Below are 21,568 nucleotides of genomic sequence, written 5' to 3'. Positions count from 1 at the left end.
ATTCTTTACAATTGCATTGAAAATCAGGTGTTACCCGCTGGCATTTCACCTCAGGATTAATACAGTATAGATTTGAGTTCATTATTATACTAAACCCAAGCACTTGGATACCATACTGTGGAAAAACTATAAAATATGTCATCTACGTTAGACCATCATGGTTAAATATTACATATTACAGTATTGCTAACTTTTTCTTTAAATATTGACAACTGCAAAGCAAATATACTCCAAATCGGTTTCTATTTTACAAAATGTTGGTGCAAATTTCAGGTCTGTTTTAATAAATAAAGAGTAATGGTGACAAGTGTTCGTTTAATTGTAGAGTTCAGAACAAGTAATAAACCAGGAAAGAGATAATTGAATGGTTTACAATCATATATATTCTGAGATTAGATGAAAGTCTATAGTGATTCCCTTCCATCTATTATTTTTTAAAATTAGGCAGGGTGTTTGTATATATTTACCATAACCTCTGCCACATACGCCATGGTCCTATTTTATGATTGCCTTTTAGTTAAAGCCTTAAAAGTGCACTTCATGTATCACAGTACTATAATCAAAGAAAGAACCTGCATTTATATAGCACCTTTCACAACTTCAGGACGTCCCAAAGCGCTTTACTGCCAATGAAGTACTGAAGTACTTTTGAAGTGTAGTCGTTGTTGTAATGTAGGAAACACAGCAGGCTATTTATGAACAGCAAAGTCCCACAAATGACCAGATCATCTGTTTTAGGTGTTTGTTGAGGGATACATTTTGGCCAAGACACCACGAGAACTCCCCTGTTCTTCTTCGAATATTGTCCTGCAATCTTTTACATCTACCCGAGAGGGCAGATGGGGCCTCAGTTTAATGTCTCATCCAAAAGACGGGACCTCTGACAGTGCAGCACTCCCTCAGTAATGCACTGAAGTGCCAGCCTAGATAATGTGCTCAAGTCTCTGGAGTGGGACTTGAACCCACAACCTTCTGACATGAGAGGTGAGAGCGTTACCGACTGAGTCACGGCTGAAAGCATAAAACATACATAGAAGCTACATCTTTATAACAAGTATCACCAGATTTGATATCAGTAATTCCATTTGTTATTCCTACTGGTTTTTCCCATGACTCTGTGTTTGGAAACCTTGAGAACTAAGAAAGTTGTGAATAGGATTCAGGATAGAAGCTATCAGTTTTTTTTATTGTGTTGCCTTCCTTGTTCTAATTTTTAAAGGTACACATTTCCTCATCAGTTAAAATGATCATGGGATTTGTAGGGTTTGTTGTTTTCCAATTTCTCTCCTCCTTTCCTGAATGTGTTGACTCATGTTAGAAGACGGTTCCACAGGCATCAGTCACTCTCCAGCATCTAGCCCAAGTAGCAAATCTTCATGTGCAAATTGAGGCTGTAAATGTCAGCAGACTATTCAACTATTCATCACATCCAGCCCCTATGCTGTCCTCCGCACACACACTTTCCAGCAGAGGTAAATGCATAATTATCAAGAGTGGGCAGCCTGACTGATTTTTTTTCCCTTCTCTAGCCCAACAGCACTTAGCCCAATTGTAGCATAACTACCCCACCCAACTGAGAACAAATAATTCAGTACAGAGCAGAGCTTCGATCCTGGGACCTTCCTGATCTGTTTGCGCTCATTCTGGGCAGCTCCTTTAAAGGAGCTATCTGGGGAGCTGGCAATTTATTTTTGATGTTACACTTTTTGAGGAGCTGATTTAAGTCTAGTGTGGTTTTATGGGGTAAACAGGCACCTGCAGTAAGTGTAAAAAGGCATTTACAGCAGGGTATCAACTTTCAGCATGCTACAAATAGATTTCTGCTACGTATTTAAATGGATTTTCAGCAGAATAAAGGTCTGTGGCACTATTGCCATAGACTTAGAGATCAAACAAATCCAACTGATTACAATACTGGAAAAGAGTATATCCAGTGTACAATATAGTAGAACAATTAGTTTTATATGTTTGGCCACTCCATTAGAGGTCCCAGATATGAAAGATTGCTGTTTAGAGTCCTTTGGACAAGTCATATTGTTTCTCAAAGGCTTTCCTTTGTTGCCTAATATTGGGCCAGATTTTGCTGTCAAAATAAAGGTGAGACTAATGGCGCTCGCCGTTATTTATGCGCAATGGTACAGCCACTTCAGGCGAGGAGCAGATCCGTGGTTAAATGCCAAAATTCAAAAGTTGCTGCCCGAATTGTGCCGCTCCGCTGTTAGCTTTACGAAAATGGCATCTCACTGTCTGCCTCACCATTAAAATGCATTGAATATTGTGAAGTTGCTGTATTTGCACAGTAGATACGAACTAAACAACAAAAACAACTTGCATTTAAATAGCACCTTTAATGTAGTAAAACATCCCAAGGCGCTCCACAGGGATGTTATTAAACAAAATTTGACACCAAGCCACATAAGGAGATATTAGGACAGATGAAAGAGTTAGGTTTTAAAGTGTGCCATAAAGGAGGAGAGAGAGGTAGAGAGACAGAGAGGTTTAGGGAGGGAATTCCAGAGCTTAGGGCCTAGGCAGCCAAAGGCACGGCTGCCAATGGTGGAGAGATTAAAATCGGGGATGCGCAAGGGGCAAGAATTGGAAGAGCATTGAGATCTCAGAGGGCTGTAGGGCTGGAGGAGGTTACAGAGATAGGGAGGGGCGAGCTCATGGATGGATTTGAAAACAAGGATGAGTTTTTTAAAATCGAGGTATTCCTGGAAGGGGAGCCAATGTAGGTCAGCGAGCACACGGGTGATGGGAGAACGGGACTTGGTGCGAGTTATGATACAGGCAGCAGAGTTTTGGATGAGCTCAAGTTTATGGAGGGTGGAAGATGGCCACAAAATGTTGCCACAGAAAGTTACAGCTTGTCATTACAAGCTTAAGTACTCTCAACATCGGGCAGGATTTGTGACTATCAACATCGGGCAGGATCTGTGACCAATAATATGGGGCAGGATTTGTGACCAATAATATGGGGCAGGATTTGTGACCAATAATATGGGGCAGGATTTGTGACCATTAATATCGGGCAGGATTTGTGACCATTAACATCGGGCAGGATTTGTGACCATCAACACTGGGCAGGATTTGTGACCATTAACATCGGGCAGGATTTGTGACCATTAACATCGGGCAGGATTTGTGACCATCAACACTGGGCAGGATTTGTCACCATTAACATCGGGCAGGATTTGTGACTATTAACATCGGGCAGGATTTGTGACTATTAACATTGGGCAGGATTTGTGACCATCAACATCGGGCAGGATTTGTGACTATTAACATTGGGCAGGATTTGTGACCATCAACATCCGGCAGGATTTGTGACCATTAATAACGGGCAGGATTTGTGACTATTAACATTAGGCAGGATTTGTGACTATTAACATCGGGCAGGATTTGTGACCATCAACATCGGGCAAGATTTGTGACCATCAACATCGGGCAACATTTGTGACCATCAACATCAGGCAGGATTTGTGACCATTAATATCTGGCAGGATTTGTGACCATCAACATCGGGCAGGATTTGTGACCATCAACATCGGGCAACATTTGTGACCATCAACATCAGGCAGGATTTGTGACCATTAATATCTGGCAGGATTTGTGACCATCAACATCGGGCAGGATTTGTGACCATCAAAATTGGGCAGGATTTGTGACCATTAATATCGGGCAGGATTTGTGACCATCAACATCGGGCAAGATTTGTGACCATCAACATCGGGCAAGATTTGTGACCATCAACATCAGGCAGGATTTGTGACCATTAATATCGGGCAGGATTTGTGACTATTAACATTGGGCAGGATTTGTGACTATTAACATCGGGCAGGATTTGTGACCATCAACATCGGGCAAGATTTGTGACCATCAACATCGGGCAAGATTTGTGACCATCAACATCAGGCAGGATTTGTGACCATTAATATCTGGCAGGATTTGTGACCATCAACATCGGGCAGGATTTGTGACCATCAAAATTGGGCAGGATTTGTGACCATTAATATCGGGCAGGATTTGTGACCATTAATATCGGGCAGGATTTGTGACCATTAATATCGGGCAGGATTTGTGACCATTAATATCGGGCAGGATTTGTGACTATCATCAACCGGGATGTGGTGCCGCTCTGAAAATGGAGGATTTTTACTCCACACCCGCCCGTTCTTGGGGGATTAAAATGTTCCCACATAAGTCTGAAGAAAGTAGAAATATGAAATGAGAGTAAAGGTCAGACCAAGATAAGGAATAAGGGTAACATAAACAGTCAGTGAACAAATACAGTTGTAGAACATAATACAAAGTGACCATTAAAAATAAACTGAGGAGAACAATTATTAAAAACAAATTAAATTGCCTGTACAGCAATGTGCACAGCATCCAAAACAAAACGGGGGAACTGGAAGCAATAATTCACAGCAAGGAGCCAGATGTGGTCGGGATAACTGAAACGTGGGTACATAAGGAACAGAACTGGCAGTTAAATATTGCAGAATATAATGTATTTAGAAAGGATAAATAAGGAAGAGGGGATGGGGTAGATGTACTAATTAGAGACAACATAATGGCAATAGGAAAAAGGGACATATGTAACTTCAAGATAGAAACAGAATCCATATGGATTGAGACAAAGGATAGGAAGAGATTGATCACGTTAATAGGTATATTCTACAGACCACCTAATAGTGGAAGGGAAGTGGAGGATGAAATATGTAGACAAATCTATGAAATGAGTAAAAAAATCAAATAATAATCATGGGAGATTTCAACTATCCCCAAATAAACTGGCAAGAAGAAACAGGGAAAGGGGAAAAAGGAATGGAGTTTTTGTGCATAGGACTCCTTTTTAACCCAGTACGTAAGAAACCCAACAAGGGAGGAATCACTGCTGGATTTAGTAATGGTAAATGATAAGAGAAGTAAGTGTAGGGGAACATCTAGGCAATAGTGATCATAACATATTAAGGTTTAAAATAATGATTGAGAAAGACATAAGTAAGACAAAGACCAAAGTAATAGATTGGAAAAAAGCTAATTTTGAGGGGATGAGAGTGGAACTAAGGTAGGTAAACTGGAAAAAAATGTTGACAAAGAGATGGACCAGCAGTGGGAAATATTTAAAATGGTGATCAATAGAGCTCAGGAGAAATATATTCCTCTAAAAAGCAAGAACAAACTAGCCAATAATGAAACACCATGGATGAATAAAGAGATATGAGTAAAACTGAAACTAAAAAAAAAGGCGTACACTAAGCACATAGACAATAAAGGAGAGGATGACAAAAGGGAATACGAAGAGGCTAGGAAAGAAGTCAAAAAAACAACTAGCAAAGCAAAAAGAATTACAAAATTAAATTAACAAGAAATATAAAAAGAAATAGTAAAGTATTCTACAGATACATAAATAACAAAAGAAAAATCAGGATTGGTATAGGGCCACTAAGGGATGCACAAGATAAACTCACAGGTAATGAAAGTGAAATGGCAGAAATATTGAATAGTTACTTTGCCTCAGTATTTACCAGGGAGAACTAACAAGATGGGCATAACATTAGAAGAAGAGATCAAAAAAGATATAAAAGTATTTACGGTAGAAAGAGGGGGGATAATTGATAAAACTAATCAAGCTTAGAGAGAATAAAACCGTCGGTCCGGATGGATTGCATCTGTGAATACTAAAGGAACTTATGGAGGCGGTAGCAGAGGCACTCTTACATATATATAAAAATTCATTAGTAAATAGTGCCAGAGGACTGGCGGACAGCTAATGTTATTCCTATATTTAAAAAGGGAGATAGAACAAGTCCAGGGAACTACAGACATAGCTTAACGTTGGTGCTAGGAAAATTAATGATGTAATAGAAAAAGATCTAGAAAATAAAAACATAATAAAGAATAGTCAGCACAGATTTCTGAAGGGAAAGTCATGCTTGACCCACCTTATTGAATTCTTTGAAGAAGTAACAGAAAGAGTAGTCAAGGGCAATGTAGTAGTTGTAATATATTTGGATTTTTAAAAGGCTTTCAATAAGGTACCGCATTGTAGACTCATGACTAAGGTCAGAGCATGTGGAATCAGGGGACAGGTAGCAGAATAGATAGCAAGTTGGCTACAAAACAAAAACAGAGAGTATGGGTTAAGGGTAGCTACTTAGACTGGCAAAAGGTGGGAAGTTGCGTTCCACAGGGATTGGTGCTGGGACCAATGTTGTTCACAATTTACTTTAACAATTTGGATTCCGGAATCGGAAGAACACTATCAAAATTTGCAGATGACACCAAATTAGGGGGGTGTAGTTAATACAGAGGAAGAATGCATCAAAATTCAAGAGGACATAAATAGACTTGCAGAATGGGCGTGTAATTGGCAAATGAGCTTTAATACAGATAATTGTGAGGTGGTGCATTTTGGTAGGAAGAACAAGCAGGCCACATACTGCTTGTTAATAAGAGTCTAAATGGAATAGAGGAGCAAAGGGATCTAGGGGTACAGATACACAAATCACTAAAAGTAGCAACGTGGGTTAATAAGGCCATTGAAAAGGCAAATCAAGCACTGGGGTTCATTTCTGGAGGTATAGAATTGAAAAGCAAAGAAGTTATGTTAAACTTCTATAAATCCTTGGTTAGACCACATTTGGAGTACTGTGCACAGTTCTGGTCTCTATATAAATGCATGGTTTTTCTTCTTTCTTTCCTACTGTAAGCTTAGGTTTAACATTTATAGATTGGACCCAAGGATGAAGTCCACACTATCAATATAAAAATATCAAGCAACAAAATTCTTCTTTGCCTGTAAACTGCCATTGCAAGAGTGTTCTTTTTGCACAGATTAATGACATGTTGCCCCTATTGCACATTGCTTTAATTGCACCCTACATCAAATTGGCCCAGAATTTGCTGGGAAAATAACGTCAAGTTTAATGCGCACACCGTTATTAGAGCGTTAAAAGGACAACAATTTGTGATGAGGAAGACATAAGCCATTATTCAAGAAGGGGAGTAGGGAAAAACCGGGGAACTACAGGCCAGTGAGCCTAACATCAGTGGTAGGAAAATTATTGGAAAAAATTCTGAAGGACAAAATTAGTCTCCACTTGGAGAAGCAAGGATTAATCAGGGATAGTCAACATGGCTTTGTCAAGGGAAGATCATGTCTGACTAATTTGATTGAATTTTTTGAGGGGGTGACTAGGCGTGTGGATGAGGGTAACGCAGTGGATGTGGTATACATGGATTTCAGTAAGGCCTTCGATAAAGTCCCGCACAGGAGACTGGTCAAGAAGGTACGAGCCCATGGAGTCCAAGGTGCCTTGGCACTTTGGATACAAAACTGGCTTAGTGGCAGAGGCAGAGGGTGATGGTCGAAGGTTGTTTTTGTGACTGGAAGCCTGTGGCCAGTGGGGTACCACAGGGATCTGTGCTGGGGCCCTTGCTGTTTGTGGTCTACATTAACGACTTGGATATGAATGTAAAAGGTATGATCAGTAAGTTCGCTGATGATACAAAAATTGGTAGGGTGGTAAATAGCGAGGAGGATAGCCTCAGTCTGCAGGACGATATAGATGGGTTGGTCAGATGGGCGGAACAGTGGCAAATGGAATTTAACCCGGAAAAGTGCGAGGTGATGCACTTTGGAGGGACTAACAAGGCAAGGGAATACACAATGAATGGGAAGACCCTAGGCAAGACAGAGGGTCAGAGGGATCTTGGTGTGCAAGTTCACAGATCCCTGAAGGCGGCGGAACAGGTAGATAAGGTGGTAAAGAAGGCATATGGGATACTTGCCTTTATTAGCTGAGGCATTGAATATAAGAGCAAGGAGGTTATGATGGAGCTGTATAAAACACTGGTTAGGCCACAGCTGGAGTACTGTGTGCAGTTCTGGTCGCCGCACTACAGGAAGGATGTGATCGCTTTGGAGAGGGTGCAGAGGAGATTCACCAGGATGTTACCAGGGCTGGAGCGCTTCAGCTATGAAGAGAGACTGGGAAGATTGGGTTTGTTTTCCTTGGAGAAGAGGAGGCTGAGGGGGGACATGATTGAGGTGTACAAAATTATGAGGGGCATAGATAGGATGGATACTAAGGAGCTTTTTCCCTTCGTTGAGAGTTCTATAACAAGGGGGCATAGATTCAAGGTAAAAGGCGGAAGGTTTAGAGGGGATTTGAGAAAGAACTTTTTCACCCAGAGGGTGGTTGGAGTCTGGAACTCACTGCCTGAGAGGGTTGTGGAGGCAGGAACCCTCACAACATTCAAGAAGCATTTGGATGAGCACTTGAAATGCCATAGCATACAAGGCTACGGACCAAATGCTGGAATATGGGATTAGATTAGACTGGGCTTGATGGCCGGCGCGGACACGATGGGCCGAAGGGCCTCTATCCGTGCTGTATAACTCTATGACTCTATGAAGCCATGAGTTGCAAATTGCCACAAATTGCTCTGTCATTAGCCTCGTGAAAATGGGAGCTCACCATCAACCTCCTCATGAGTTTCAAGGAATTGCCGGATTTGCACCGTAAATACGAATGAAACTCGCCGCAGAAAGTTAGAGCTGGTATTCAACGATGTAAGGGCCCTTTAAAGATGAGATTTATGTTCCTGCAATGTCACTCAGAGGCCCAGAAAAGGAACAATTGAAACTGTGGCGTTTCATTCCTGCAGGTAATAAATTGTTCCGAGAGGTTTTTTAAATTTTACATTTTTAAATATTTTTCTTACTTTTCCTTTATCTCTTTTGTTCACTTTCTCTTAATCCAATCCTTCTTTTCCTCTCTTTATTTCTCTTTCTATATCTAATTCGACTCTATTTCACCCTATTTCCTATTCCGTTGCTCGCTCTATTTCTTTCTCTATCCATAAATTTAAATGGTTGAGGAGATAGACTATTGGTCCCGTCGTTCACCGAGGTCCCAGATGCTCCGTTGCCCTTGCACTTCCGACAACTTGCGGCGCAAAAATTCTTTGAGCTGAAGGGTGAGGAAAATGATCCAACTCATGGGGCACATTGCGAGATGCCCCCCACCAGCAAATTCTGGGCCAATATTCTGCCTTGTTGCTTGTGCATCGGAGCTAATCAAGCAGATCTGAATCAATAAGATTTTGGGGTAGAATTTCCCGTAGGCTCCCCAATCTCCTATAACTTCAGCAGAAGATCAGCAGCAACCCTGGAGAAACGGAATAAATGGCCATTTCTCCGGGATTTCCGCCACAGTTACAGGGAAGAGATCAGAAGAACCCCATGGAAATTCTAGGTGTTAATCTTCTGTGGAAATGTAACAAAACATCAAATTTGAGTAAAGCAAGAGAGGTCAGGCTTATTTTGAAATGTCTTCCGTAAATAAGTTTCAGAATCTATTGAAAAATAGCAAAATTAAAAGCAAAATAATCTGAAACATCAAGAATCTGGATATAAAATGAGAACTTTAAAAAACAGGTTGTTGGGTCAGTGTCAACGTTCTTCCAATACATTAATAATGTTTTTAATAAATCTAAACAATTAACTAAGTTAAAACAATTCATGTGCATGTGCACACAGAATTAGATCAGTTTCAAGATTCCATACAATTAAAATACCAGTTTTCCAAGGCTCCGCCAGTGGCTTGGTGCTTTGCACCAGTGGGTGCAAGTTGAAAAAAATTGGCCCCTGACTTTGAGTGCCTGATTCATGTTGCGCTTAACTTTTCAATGGACGTTTTTCAGGTAAGCAAAGGTGCTGTGTCACAGGCTTTAATTGGTATATTTAGAGAGATGAGGTGCAAAGCTGAATTTCATGACTTCAGGCAAAATCCCACACCCAGCGCACACCCCACCCACATATAACGAGTGCAAGACAGGGAAACAGGCCTGTCCTGCTTTGCAATGTCTCTTAAAGCTAGGTTGCTATTATTACAATTAGTTTTTTGAAGTTTAGTTTTTTTTGGCAGTGAGCATTTCTCTGCTTGTGTATTGAACACCCCCGCATAATTCTTTTTCCTGTACATTGTTGCCATTTTGCTCAAAGCCTACATTTGGCAGAGATATACTTTTCTGAAGTCTTGGGTAATTACTGCTGCAATTACAAGTTACAGATAACAAAGTTGGGAAGCTACAAATCCTTTTGGCTATTCTCACAGTACTGCATGAACTGGATGAGGAGGGCCAATTCATGAAGGCACATCTTCAGGCCCAGCGAGACATCAGGGGCATATGTTTGTTACTGTCAAAACACATGATCACATGTTTACAGAGCATAGTACTTCTGCATACTATGTCACTGAGACCTGTCTTTGGCACCTCCAGTTCACTGCAGAGACAGTGACCAAGCTATGCCACCTCCTGCGGGAGATTAACAGGCAAATTGAAGTACTGGCATGGTTCCTCCCATAGCTGTGAAGGTTACAGTGGTATTAAGCTGCATAGGGAGAAGATTCTAATTAAGCAGAGGAACTTGCCGTGCGAAATTTGGTAAGACTAACCCTCCCCACTACCAGTATGGGTGCACTTGTGCCATGAGTCATGCACCCCCAATCCTGCTGGTGATGGAAAAATATAATTTTTTAAAATATAAATATAAACGTAAATGTATCAGACACAGTAAATCTCAGCTAAATAGTCTGGCTTGAAATAACATTATAGCTTCCAGGCGCATGGCATTGAAACAAACAATTCCGTTCAACCTGGCTAGTCTGAAATCCCCTTGTACGGGCAAATGGAGGCTAACAGATTGAGCATTGGCATGTTTGTTTACTGACTGCCAACATGCAATATCAACTTCAACAGCCAGTCAACTCACTCAGCCAGACATCCAAACACAATCACTGAAAATAGGTGTAAAAGGTGCATGAAAGTAGATTACAGGTTTAATGTAATCTCAGGGGTTCTGATAACTTGAGAAGCAAAGCTCCTGTAGTTTAGAATGTCATCTGAATTACCCGATATAATTATGGATGTCTATCCCATTCCAATCAGTTATTACACTATATATAATCTTCTTGCATAAATTCTGTTTGACTATTTAATTCCATTGAATAATTAGAAGTACAGTACTTGTATCATTCCATCGTGGTTTTTTGGAACTGGTCTCTTCTGCCAAGCTCTCATTGCTTGATTTTCTTCTCCTGTTTTCTGAAGGATAAAGAATTACTCACTAACACTTGATTGACAAGTTTATTTTTTCACAAGAACACAACAAGAACAACAACTTGAATTTATATAGTGCCTTTAACATAGTAAAATGTCTGAAGGTGCTTCATAGGACCGTTATCAAACAAAATTTGACACAAGATAAATATGGATGAGGCCCATCCTTGGTTATTCATCTCACAAGACTGTACAATCTGGTCTCGAAGCATTTAACTTTTAAAAAATAATTCCAGGGTATTTAACTCCAATACATTAACCAGAAGTCTGTTCTATGCATTGATCGCTCTTTGTGTGCCTTTTAGTAGTTTGCACCTGTAGCCCATTGTCCTATTCTCACGGTTTAATTTGAAGGCCTGTTCCAAATCTACCTTTCCTATACCGTATACTGTCTTATATACCTCTGTAAGATCTTATCTTAGTTGCCCCAATATGTGGTCTGACTACAGTTTGAGCATGACTTTTTCTGACTTGTACCCTATTGCTTTGGCTATATAGTTCAGCATCCTTTTTGCTTGGTTGATTTATGCTCCAATAATTGGATCTGTTGTCTACTAAAACAATAGATTACTTTCAATTTCATCCTTAACCATTTCAATACTGTTCATAGAGTACTTAAGTAAGCCATTTTCTTCCTGTTTGCAGTACTTTACAATTGTATCTGCCATTGTTCTGCCCACTTACACATTCTTTAATTCCCCCTCCTAGTTTGGTATTATCTGTGAAATTCACTAGTTTGAGTTTCTGAATTCAAGTTGCTAAATTAGAAATAGTAGGGATCCAACAAATGACCTTTAGGATACTCCATGAGGCTTCCCACTAAGTTTTCCCTCCACCCCAACATAATTCCTCTATTAGGTATCATACTTTCTTTGCTTCAGCCAATTTCTTATCCATTCTCAGTTTTTTTTTAACTTAAATAACATCCTTTTCTAATGATGTTTAACAACAGAAAAGCATTGGGAAATAATGATATGAATCACAGAAAGTTAACATGCAGGTACAGCAAGCAATTAGGAAGGCAAATGGAATGTTAGCCTTTATTGCAAGGGCGTTGGAGTATAAGAGTAAGGAGGTCTTGCTGCAATTATATATGGCTCTGGTGAGACCAAACCTGGAGTACTGTGTATAGTTTTGGTTTCCTTACCTAAGGAAGGATATACTTGCCTTAGAGGAGGTGCAACAAAGGTTCACTAGATTGATTCTTGGGATGAGAGGATTGTCCTATGAGGAGAATCTGAGTGGAATGGGCCTATATTCTCTGGAGTTTAGAAGACTAAGAGGTGATCTCCTTGAAACGTATAACATTCTTAGACAGCTTAACAGGGTAGATGCTGAGAGGCTGCTTCTCCTGGCTGGAGAGTCTAGAACTAGGGGTCATAGTCTCAAGATAAGAGGTCGGCCATTTAGGACTGAGATGAGGAAAAATTTCTTCACTCAGAAGGTTGTGAATCATTGGAATTCTCTACCCTAGAGGTTTGTGGATGCTCAGTCGTTGAGTATATTCAAGATTGAGATCGATAGATTTTTGGACACTAAGGGAATTAAGGGATTTGGGGATAGGGCAGGAAAGTGGAAATGAGGTAGAAGATCAGCCATGATCTTATTGAATGGCAGAGCAGACGAGGGACCGTATGGCCTACTCCTGCTCCGATTTCTTATGTTCTTATAAACACGGTATTAAGCATCAGCAGAGCCCAATTAAATCTGTGTGACCCCTCCAACTGCACTTTAGTTACTTTGGGGTATTCATTAAAATAATGAGCTAGAAAATGTATTTTGGAAAAGAGTGAGTTTATTTGTAATTTTATTTTGCATCAAACTAATGTGTTCAATTTGCTGATGTGGCAGAAGTAATTTTTAAAATTGTGTTTTGTTATTACAGAGCATAAATTTTCTCCAGTTTCAAATTATTTTTTCAAGATTCTGCTCCCATATCACATTTGTTGCTCAGTGACTGGGTGGGGTGGGGGTGGGGGGTAGGTCACCTTCTCTATGTTATTCTGTAAGTGGAATTATTCTGGAGCATCCAGCTTGCTAATTTTCTTTCAAATTGGTAATCAGTACAGGTTAGTTTACCATATATTTTCTGTTAGCTTTTTACCCAAAGAAACATTTCTGGATGATGCTTCAACATCTTTCCCTTTGTTTCTTCCTCTCTTTTAAAGGCAGTGACTCTTACTGAGGTACATTCTCATAGGTACCAACAGCCCTGCAGTATCTCACCCAAATGGCTATACTTCTTGAATAGGCATAGACAGGGAGTGTTGGTATTATATCCAACTGTGGTGAGCCAAGCTCCAAACTGTTTTCACCTAAGATATGCACAAATGCACTTTCCAGAAGAGTTTGTTGGATAGCCATCAAGAGTGGGGATTCAGGCTGATTTTTGTCCATCACTGGTCCAGGGATCTTGGGGGTCTTTGGAGCACCCTTATCGCTGTCCCCAGCTGAGACAAATACTTTATCATTTTAAGGATTCTTCCCTTAGGTTATTTATAATGCTCACTTGGAGGTAAGTCTATTAGATTCACATCTTCTCAATATCCTGATTCCTTTACAGCAATCTATATTCAGCCTCTTATATACAGGCTGGCTATGTGCACCTTTTTTGTGCAGCAGAACCAAAGAACTCCATTGTACTTATGATTATGGTTTTTAAAATAGTACATAAAAAACCTATACCAAATAAATAGCCTTTTTAAGTTAAGTATTCTTTACATCTTGCTTAAGAAATTGCCATAGTAAAAACTTACTGTTAATGTCTCTTTGTTTTCCTTCTTCATCCTGGTTATGGTTTGCCCAGTCACCTGTAATGTTATTTCAACATACAAAGATATTCCTCAGATTAAAAGGGAGAGGATATATCTCAAGTAAGCTGGCTGAATTAGCAAACTAAAAAAATCCTAAAATTTGTAAGATGAAAAATGCAAAGTATTATACAAAAGCACAAAGAATAATTTTACAAGAGAATTCAATTTGTTCATTTTATAACATTCGATGATACATTGCTTGTGTGAACATTACGCCTGAATCCCAGTAAATCTGTTCCAGGAACCGTACTGTGAGGTCCTACTAAAATCTGAGTTGTTGAAGGATGCCTGTCTAATGTTCTTTTTTATTGAGAAACGTAGGGAAATGGTGCAGACCCATTGTGCAGACATTATCAAAGTTGTAAAGAGTAAAAGGGATGAGATAAATCAAGCAATAATGATTTAGTAACAGTAGGTTTGGTTAAAAAAAAACTAGATTAGATGAGGATTGAAGGACGTAAACTGTTGCATAATGTTGAGGTTCTTGGAAAGAATTAGTTGGATTAGGAGGCAGTGCAATGAGTCTTGATTTCAACACAGTAAGGATGCTAGGAGGAGAAAGAATGTTTAGGAAGAATAAAGAAGAGTTGAGAGGAGAATGACTATAATAGCATTGAAAAATTAGGTGGAGACAAAAAAAATTGCAAAGAGTCAGAGTTTGGAAATGAGAACAGACACATATGAGTGGTATAGTAATCACAGTCCAGATGTCAAAGTTTCAGGTCCTAAGCCTGTTTGGTGGATTTCACTGTAGAGCATAATTGTGAGAAATGTCCTGTCTGGGTTGGTACGTAGGGCCCATTGCAGTAGTTCAGCATTCCACTTCAGTGGAAGAGAAAACTGGCAGTGCCCATCATGCCAAATTCAAATACAGAACTCTCCAGATGATCACAGAAATCACTGTTTGGGCAGTGGTCATGGAGAAAAGTGCAGCTTTTCCTGTTTCTGTCTGTTATAAGGAGTGAATGATCTATAGGGAAAAACTGGGAAAGATATACCCAAACAGAAACGATGATAATTCAAAATCATTGGGAAAACTGGAATGTTAAATATCATTCGCCTTTGTAAAAATGAAACATACAAGCCTGCAACATTCAGGTAGTAAAAATTGAATAACGGTGACAAACTCTCTGATACTTCATATATCACTAACAATCACTACACACAGAGAATTAAATCAGCCCATGAAATAGATGCAAATGAAACCCTTCTTGCAAACAAGCTCTGTTTAAAAATATCTAGCCAGGTGTGTGTATTTTGGAGATACCTACACTCCCGCAGTTTTGAGGTCCACATTGTTTCACCCGAGTCTATCTCCATTAGTGTTAGTTGAAGATCTTCTGGTTGTTCCAAAAATACTTCAAAATAACTTTTACATTTAAGAGGTGTCATATCTATGAATTCAATTTCCTAATAATAAAAAAAAACGTTAATGTTCTACTCAATGGAAAATTAACATTGCAACATTTAATAGTTAAAGAGCACATGCCTTTCTAACTGAATACACACGATTTCCATGGTACAAAGTTCTCATTTAACCATTGGGAGAGACAAATATTTTCCCACAAAATTGCAAACATGTTCTTTATTAAAGAATTTATGATTTAATTACACAGGACACGAAGGAAATCTTACCCCAAGATTACAAATGTTGGAACTTGGTTGGAATTCCCCAGCCTTGAACACTCCACCTAGATGGGAAGAAATCTTCCCACTCCCATTGCTTAAGACAAACTTTAACATAGCTACACTGCATGGGACTTATTTTCATTCTGCCACCAAAAGCTAACGAAAAGAAACTAAATGCACATGTTCCTGAACTCATAAGCCCTCACCCTGCTATAATTTCTATAGTCAGACTATTAAGATATTGTAGGCAAGTTCCAGGCATCAGAAACACCTCTAATTGGAAGCTCACCTGATGGAGGCTGAGAAATAGCAGGATTTAAAAGCTTGAAGCAGCTTAAAGGGCCAGGCATCATCAGATTTGTTTTTGCTGCAGCTAAGCAAGTTATTTTGATAGAAATGTATTTGAGAAAGCCCCCTGCATCTTGGATATAGCTGGAGAAGTGCTGCTGAAGAAGGTCAGTTAGAGGAGCAAAAGACCCAAGGAGGGCTGCTTAGTGTTAGTGTAAGGTCAATGAGTGGCACCTGCAACACCCCACACCTTGATGCTCAGTGCCAGAAAGAGTTTAATGACCGTACCATGTCAAACAAAGCAAGAGGAACACTTTATAATAATGCAATATACTAACTATGTCTGCCACTTATGAAGATCCCCCTCCCTCAAACTCTGAAAGTGCTGGAATTGCATATAATCAATGTCCAGAGGTACAGTTCTGACAAAAGATCATCAAACAGTAGTAGTAGAGGCGGGTACAATTTTGTCTTTTAAAAAGCATTTGGACAGTTACATGGGGAAGATGGGTATCGAGGGATATGGGCCAAGTGCAGGCAATTGGGACTAGCTTAGTGGTATAAACTGGGCGACATGGACATGTTGGGCCGAAGGGCCTGTTTCCATGTTGTAACTTCTATGATTCTATGATTCTATAAACTTAAATGTTAACTCTGTTTCTCTCTCCACAGATGCTGCTGACTTGCTAAGCTTTTCCAGCAATTTCTCTTTTTATTCCAGAGATACACTCCCAGCCTTCACCTGCAAATATTCCTTCACTCACTTCCTAAAAAATTTTCACTCCAAAAAAGCTTCCTGTAGTATGTAAATGTGTGTTGCATGCACTGGTCATCATACCCATTATGGGCTGCATTCTGAGAACTGTGTATTGTCATGGTATCCAAAGGTAATTTGGCCCTTTTTTTCTTATTTCAAGAATGGGCTAGCACATTGTTCAGAGAGCTTTACTCTGCATCTGGTTCTGCTATACCAGACCTGGAAATGCTTGATGCTGACATTGATATGGAAAAGGCTCCATTCCTCTGCACTAACTATCTCCTCATGCCAATTTAGAAGTCGGCAGGGGCATCACCAATCCGGTCTGTCCCTCTGTGGTTGTGTCCAGCTGCCTTCTTTAAAAAAAAACAGGCAGAACATACGATTTTCAGCATTTGGAACAACACAGAGAAGCACCCCAGACCCAGTCAACATTTGACCTTGTGGGAATGGATGTCTAAGCAGCGTGCACATAGATTTGGATGTCCTTCTGACTTGGTGCCACAACATGCAAGTTATTTGTATCTTTAGAAGCATCCTTAAGTGCCGGGCACAAAGTTCATGCTGAAGCATTATAGAAATGGAAGTGCAGGTGTGAGAAGTTGTGCCATTACGTCCCATGTTCTGTTGCTGATGCAGCAACACATACAGGGCACAGTGCTTGTGGGTTGCAAATTATGGGCATAGGCTTAATTTTGATATCAAACTGTGGGAAGCCTGATGTTGACATTCTTTCTTGTCTGCTCCCATGACCTATGGACATGGGAGATAACATTCACTCTATCAGGCACCTCCTGCCACTCTTGCTCCTCACTGTGGTACAGAGCCGGGTTCCCCTTGGCCCTAAATATGGCTATCCTCCTCTGTTTACTCATTGCAGATGAACAAAGTATCGTTGTTGAAATTCTACCTACCTGCCCTGCCAACCTTCCATGGCTGCCCCTCACTGGAGCCAAAACAAGCAGCTAAGTTAAAATTAAAGTGGAGCAGCTGCCCCTTACAAGCTGCTGCTCTCATGACTTCCCACCCCTTCCATTTGTGTACTACGTGTGCTTGTGGAAAATGTGCAGGGAGCACATTCAAATTATGATAATGAGCTGACCTTGCTGAATTCAGTTCCTCCCCACCACTTGCACGATGGAATGCACAGCAATCCTAGCTCCATTTTGTTAGAATTGCTGAATTGGTCTTCATGTGTTCTCTTGTTAAGACTGAACCGAGTCATAAGATTATCTCGGATCAGTTTGGACGAAATAAATAAAAGGTATTTGTGTATTTTTAAAACGAAGTATACAGTGATTTTCTCCCTTTTTAATTTTTAAAATCTTTTTCTCATTCATTTTTCTCTGTCAAATTTTCCCCTCCCTTTCTCGTAAAGGCATTGACTTCTTGCTTGCTACAACTCCACATCCAGGTGACCATTACATATATCTTGACCATAAAGGGCAATTCAGTGATCCTGCACTGCCATCACGGAGCCTTGCTAGAATGGTTTTCAGGTCAGAGATACATTGTAGCACTGATTCTTAAATCCACTCTCTATTAAGTGAGGCTATGTGCTGGGTGTGGAAACTCTGTATAAACCAATAAATATCAGCAGGAAATTCAACCATGATGCTCTACAACTGAGTCTGAGCCTGTCTCATCCAATGTCTATTTCTACCATGTGATACCGGATACCAATCAGGAAGTGGAACTTTGGAACAATTTTCTCCTCCATAACCTGTAATTTATGGTGCAACTACTACCATCCAAGCTGAAATCAGCCAACAAACTGAGGACTTTAAATTTTATTTGTTGTCAGAATTTGGGTGATGTTGGCAAAATAACACTTATTGCTCATCCTTAGTTGCCCTGAGAAGGCGGTGGTGGTGGGATAGCATTTGTTTTTACAACTGAGTGGCTTGTTAGGTCACTTCAGAAGGCATTAAGAGCCAACTGCATAGTGTGGGACTGGAGTCATGGGTAGGCTAAACTAGGTAGGAGTGGCAGGTTTCCAAAGGGTTTTTAGAACAATTCAGCAGTTTATAATGGGAATTTTTTCTGGTGCCAGCCCACAGATTACCAGATTTATTGAATTCAGTTTCACAAATTGCCATGGCGGTATATGAACTCATGACCTCTGGGTTGCTAATTCACTACGATGGCCATCGCACTACTGTACAAGTATTGAAACCAGAATCTTCCTGATCTGTATGGGCTCAGCTAATCATTGGATAAATTTGCTGATCCATCAAGAAAACTCTCCTCTCTTTTAAGTTCTCTACATTGTTCATTATTTCCCAACCAGTGGTCAAGTAACCCACTCCCTAGTATTGGCCAATGCTGTTCTGTAACTAGCCACAAGGAGGTATGGAAGAGTGGTCCTGCATTACTCTCCCTCTGATATTTCCTCCCTGTGGGGAATTTCTGCAACATCCTAGTTCAATCTGTAAGTTCTCCACAGAGGGAATTACTAGTGTTGGCCATATCTTACAGCTCATGACGCAGTGTAATGGTACATCCATGTACTACACTACTGGGCCAGCTGGTTTGACTTAAGAAAGTCAGAGCCCCTAACAAAACTAATCCAGCTAGACTAGTCTTCACGAAAAAGAGGAGTTACTGCATGAGAACTGATTGAGCTGCAGCCTTTGCCAGAGATTGAGATATATGAAAAACCATAACCCAATCCAGTTGTCTAGCAGATGTGAACAACAAAGATCCCTTAATAGAAAGTAGGCCTTTCTTGAGAAATATAAAGGACTGCAGTGGTAAAGAAATAAGCATGCTGTGTAGGCAGATATACTACATACTTGATGCAATACAATATGACAGGACTAGGCATATAAAATAGATGAGACCTGAAACAATTGCGGAGGCATGTTGTGATATGAAGCTACACAGAACACTGAGGTAAGCATGTGCATGTATGAATAAAACCAGAACAAAATAATGAAGCAAGAGGATCAGCTAAGTGCTTGAATACAATCGAAATAGTGCATCTGTGTAGAGGTACAAAGCCACATGATATTTTTGATATATGAAACAAAAGAGGTTTCAGGTTAAAGGATAAGAAAGAATAACTTGTCCTTTAGGCAAGAGAAATATATAATAATACTCTCAACGGATAAAGTCAGACATACTCTTAAGATCTCATTATACATGTATATCTGCAGTCAAATAGCATACTATGCCATCCAAAAAGGTGAGAAAAAAAAGACTGGAAACTTCTATCTAAAATCAAGTGCAATGCCTGTTTCTGATGGAGGGAGTGAGCAGTCTGCCTCCTGAACTGTAAATGGGCTGGTTTTGATTTTAAGGTTAGAAATTACTGTTGGCAATGTTAGCAGTCAAATACTTAGCACTGCTGTGAGACATTCCTCTATTTTAACGTAGACATTATTGCGATTAAATTAAAATATACAAGTCAATGGGGGTGAAATTGGACATGGGGGGGGAGGCAAAACAGGCGGAATTGCTTTTGTCACCTGTTATACCACACGCCTGATAATCTGTCCCAATGAAGCCAATGGGAGTGAATATCGAGCAGGGCGTATATCGGGTGACCAATGCGATCCCGCCTGTTATATTGGGCGACCGATGAGATCCTGCCTGTTATATCAGGTGAGCGATGCGATACCGCCTGTTATATCGGGTGAGCGATGCGATTCCGCCTGTTATATCAGGCGAATGATGCAATGCCGCCTGTTATAGAGGGCGAGCGACGCGATTCCGCCTGTTATACCGGGCGAGTGATGCGATTCTGCCTGTTATTTCGGGCGAGTGATGCGATTCTGCCTGTTATTTCGGGCAAGCGATGCGATTCCGCCTGTTATATCGGGCGAGTGACGCGATTCCACCTGTTATATCAGGCGAACGATGCAATGCCGCCTGTTATAGAGGGCGAGTGATGCAATTCTGCCTGTTATATCGGGCAACCAATGCGATTCTACCTGTTTTGTGTCCCCGCCCATGTCCAATTTCGCCCCCAATGTTTCAGTTAAGATAACAGACAAAGGAATGTCATACAAACATGTTAAGCATTTGTCCTCTAATATCAGCAATAGTAATTCTAGTCTTTAGTGTCTTGTTACAAGTTTATTACAAACACAAAACACATCTAGAGTAGGCCTACATTAAAGAGAGGATTGTAACTCTTTTACCTCCCCTGTTGGCAATCGTAGTGAAGAGAGAGAAGGGATTTTTTGGGTTTTCTATATGTCACAGTTCAAGCAGTGGAAAAGACATGCATTTACACAATTCCTGAGAAAAAAATAAAATGGAATTTCTAACACACATAGACACTGCATAAAGGAAGGTTGGAATGGGAATAAGTAAGTTAACTAACATGAGAACAGTCCAATCAGGAAGAAGAAAGATAAACACTTGGAGTTTTAAATACAAGATCTGAACAAAAACATGCAAGTTAGTACTCAACAACAATCTCCAAATAACCAGATGACTCATTCTTAAGATGTAGGCCCATTTATGAGCAGCACATAACATCTAATTATAGAGAAAGGCGGTGTTTTTTATAATGTGCAAACACGTAGTAAATCTTTACTTGTACAATACCAAATAATAAAATATCCAATGTACATAATGCTGATGGATTTAACATAGACATTAATGCGATTAAAATAAAATATACAAGTTAATGGGGGTGAAATCGGACATGGGTGGGGAGGCAAAACAGGCGCAATCGCTTTTACTGCCTGTTATACGACACCTTGGCTCAGTGGTAGCATTCTTGCCTCTGAGTCAAAAGGTTGTGGGTTCAGGACCTAAGCACATAATCTTGGCTGACACTCCAGTTCAGTACTGAGAGAGTGCTGTACTGTTAGTAGTACCAAGGTCCTGTCTGTCTTCTCATGTGAATGTTAAAGATTCCATGGCACTAGTTCGCCTGGTGTTCTAGCCAATATTATCCCTCAACCAACACCACTAAAGTAGTTTAATTAGCCAT

The 21,568-nt window shown here is 40.2% G+C and overlaps 1 protein-coding gene across 5 annotated transcripts in view; it reads right to left on the bottom strand.

The window, feature by feature from the left end:
* Nucleotides 1–21,568, bottom strand: part of si:dkeyp-97b10.3 (NACHT, LRR and PYD domains-containing protein 1a) — a 67,637-nt gene that overhangs the window by 2,852 nt on the left and 43,217 nt on the right. For all 5 annotated transcript variants that reach the window (XM_067995381.1, XM_067995382.1, XM_067995383.1 and 2 more), the window contains 3 exons: nt 15,218–15,356; nt 13,890–13,943; nt 11,041–11,118 (listed from right to left, as the gene is read on the bottom strand). In XM_067995381.1, coding sequence (XP_067851482.1) covers nt 11,041–11,118; nt 13,890–13,943; nt 15,218–15,356 — 271 coding nt within the window. The remainder of the gene's footprint in view (nt 1–11,040; nt 11,119–13,889; nt 13,944–15,217; nt 15,357–21,568) is intronic.

Source organism: Heptranchias perlo, chromosome 13, assembly GCF_035084215.1.
Source record: "Heptranchias perlo isolate sHepPer1 chromosome 13, sHepPer1.hap1, whole genome shotgun sequence".
Lineage (NCBI taxonomy): Eukaryota > Metazoa > Chordata > Chondrichthyes > Hexanchiformes > Hexanchidae > Heptranchias > Heptranchias perlo.
Note: the sequence above shows the minus strand (reverse complement) of the source record. Positions and strands in the feature narration are given on the sequence as shown.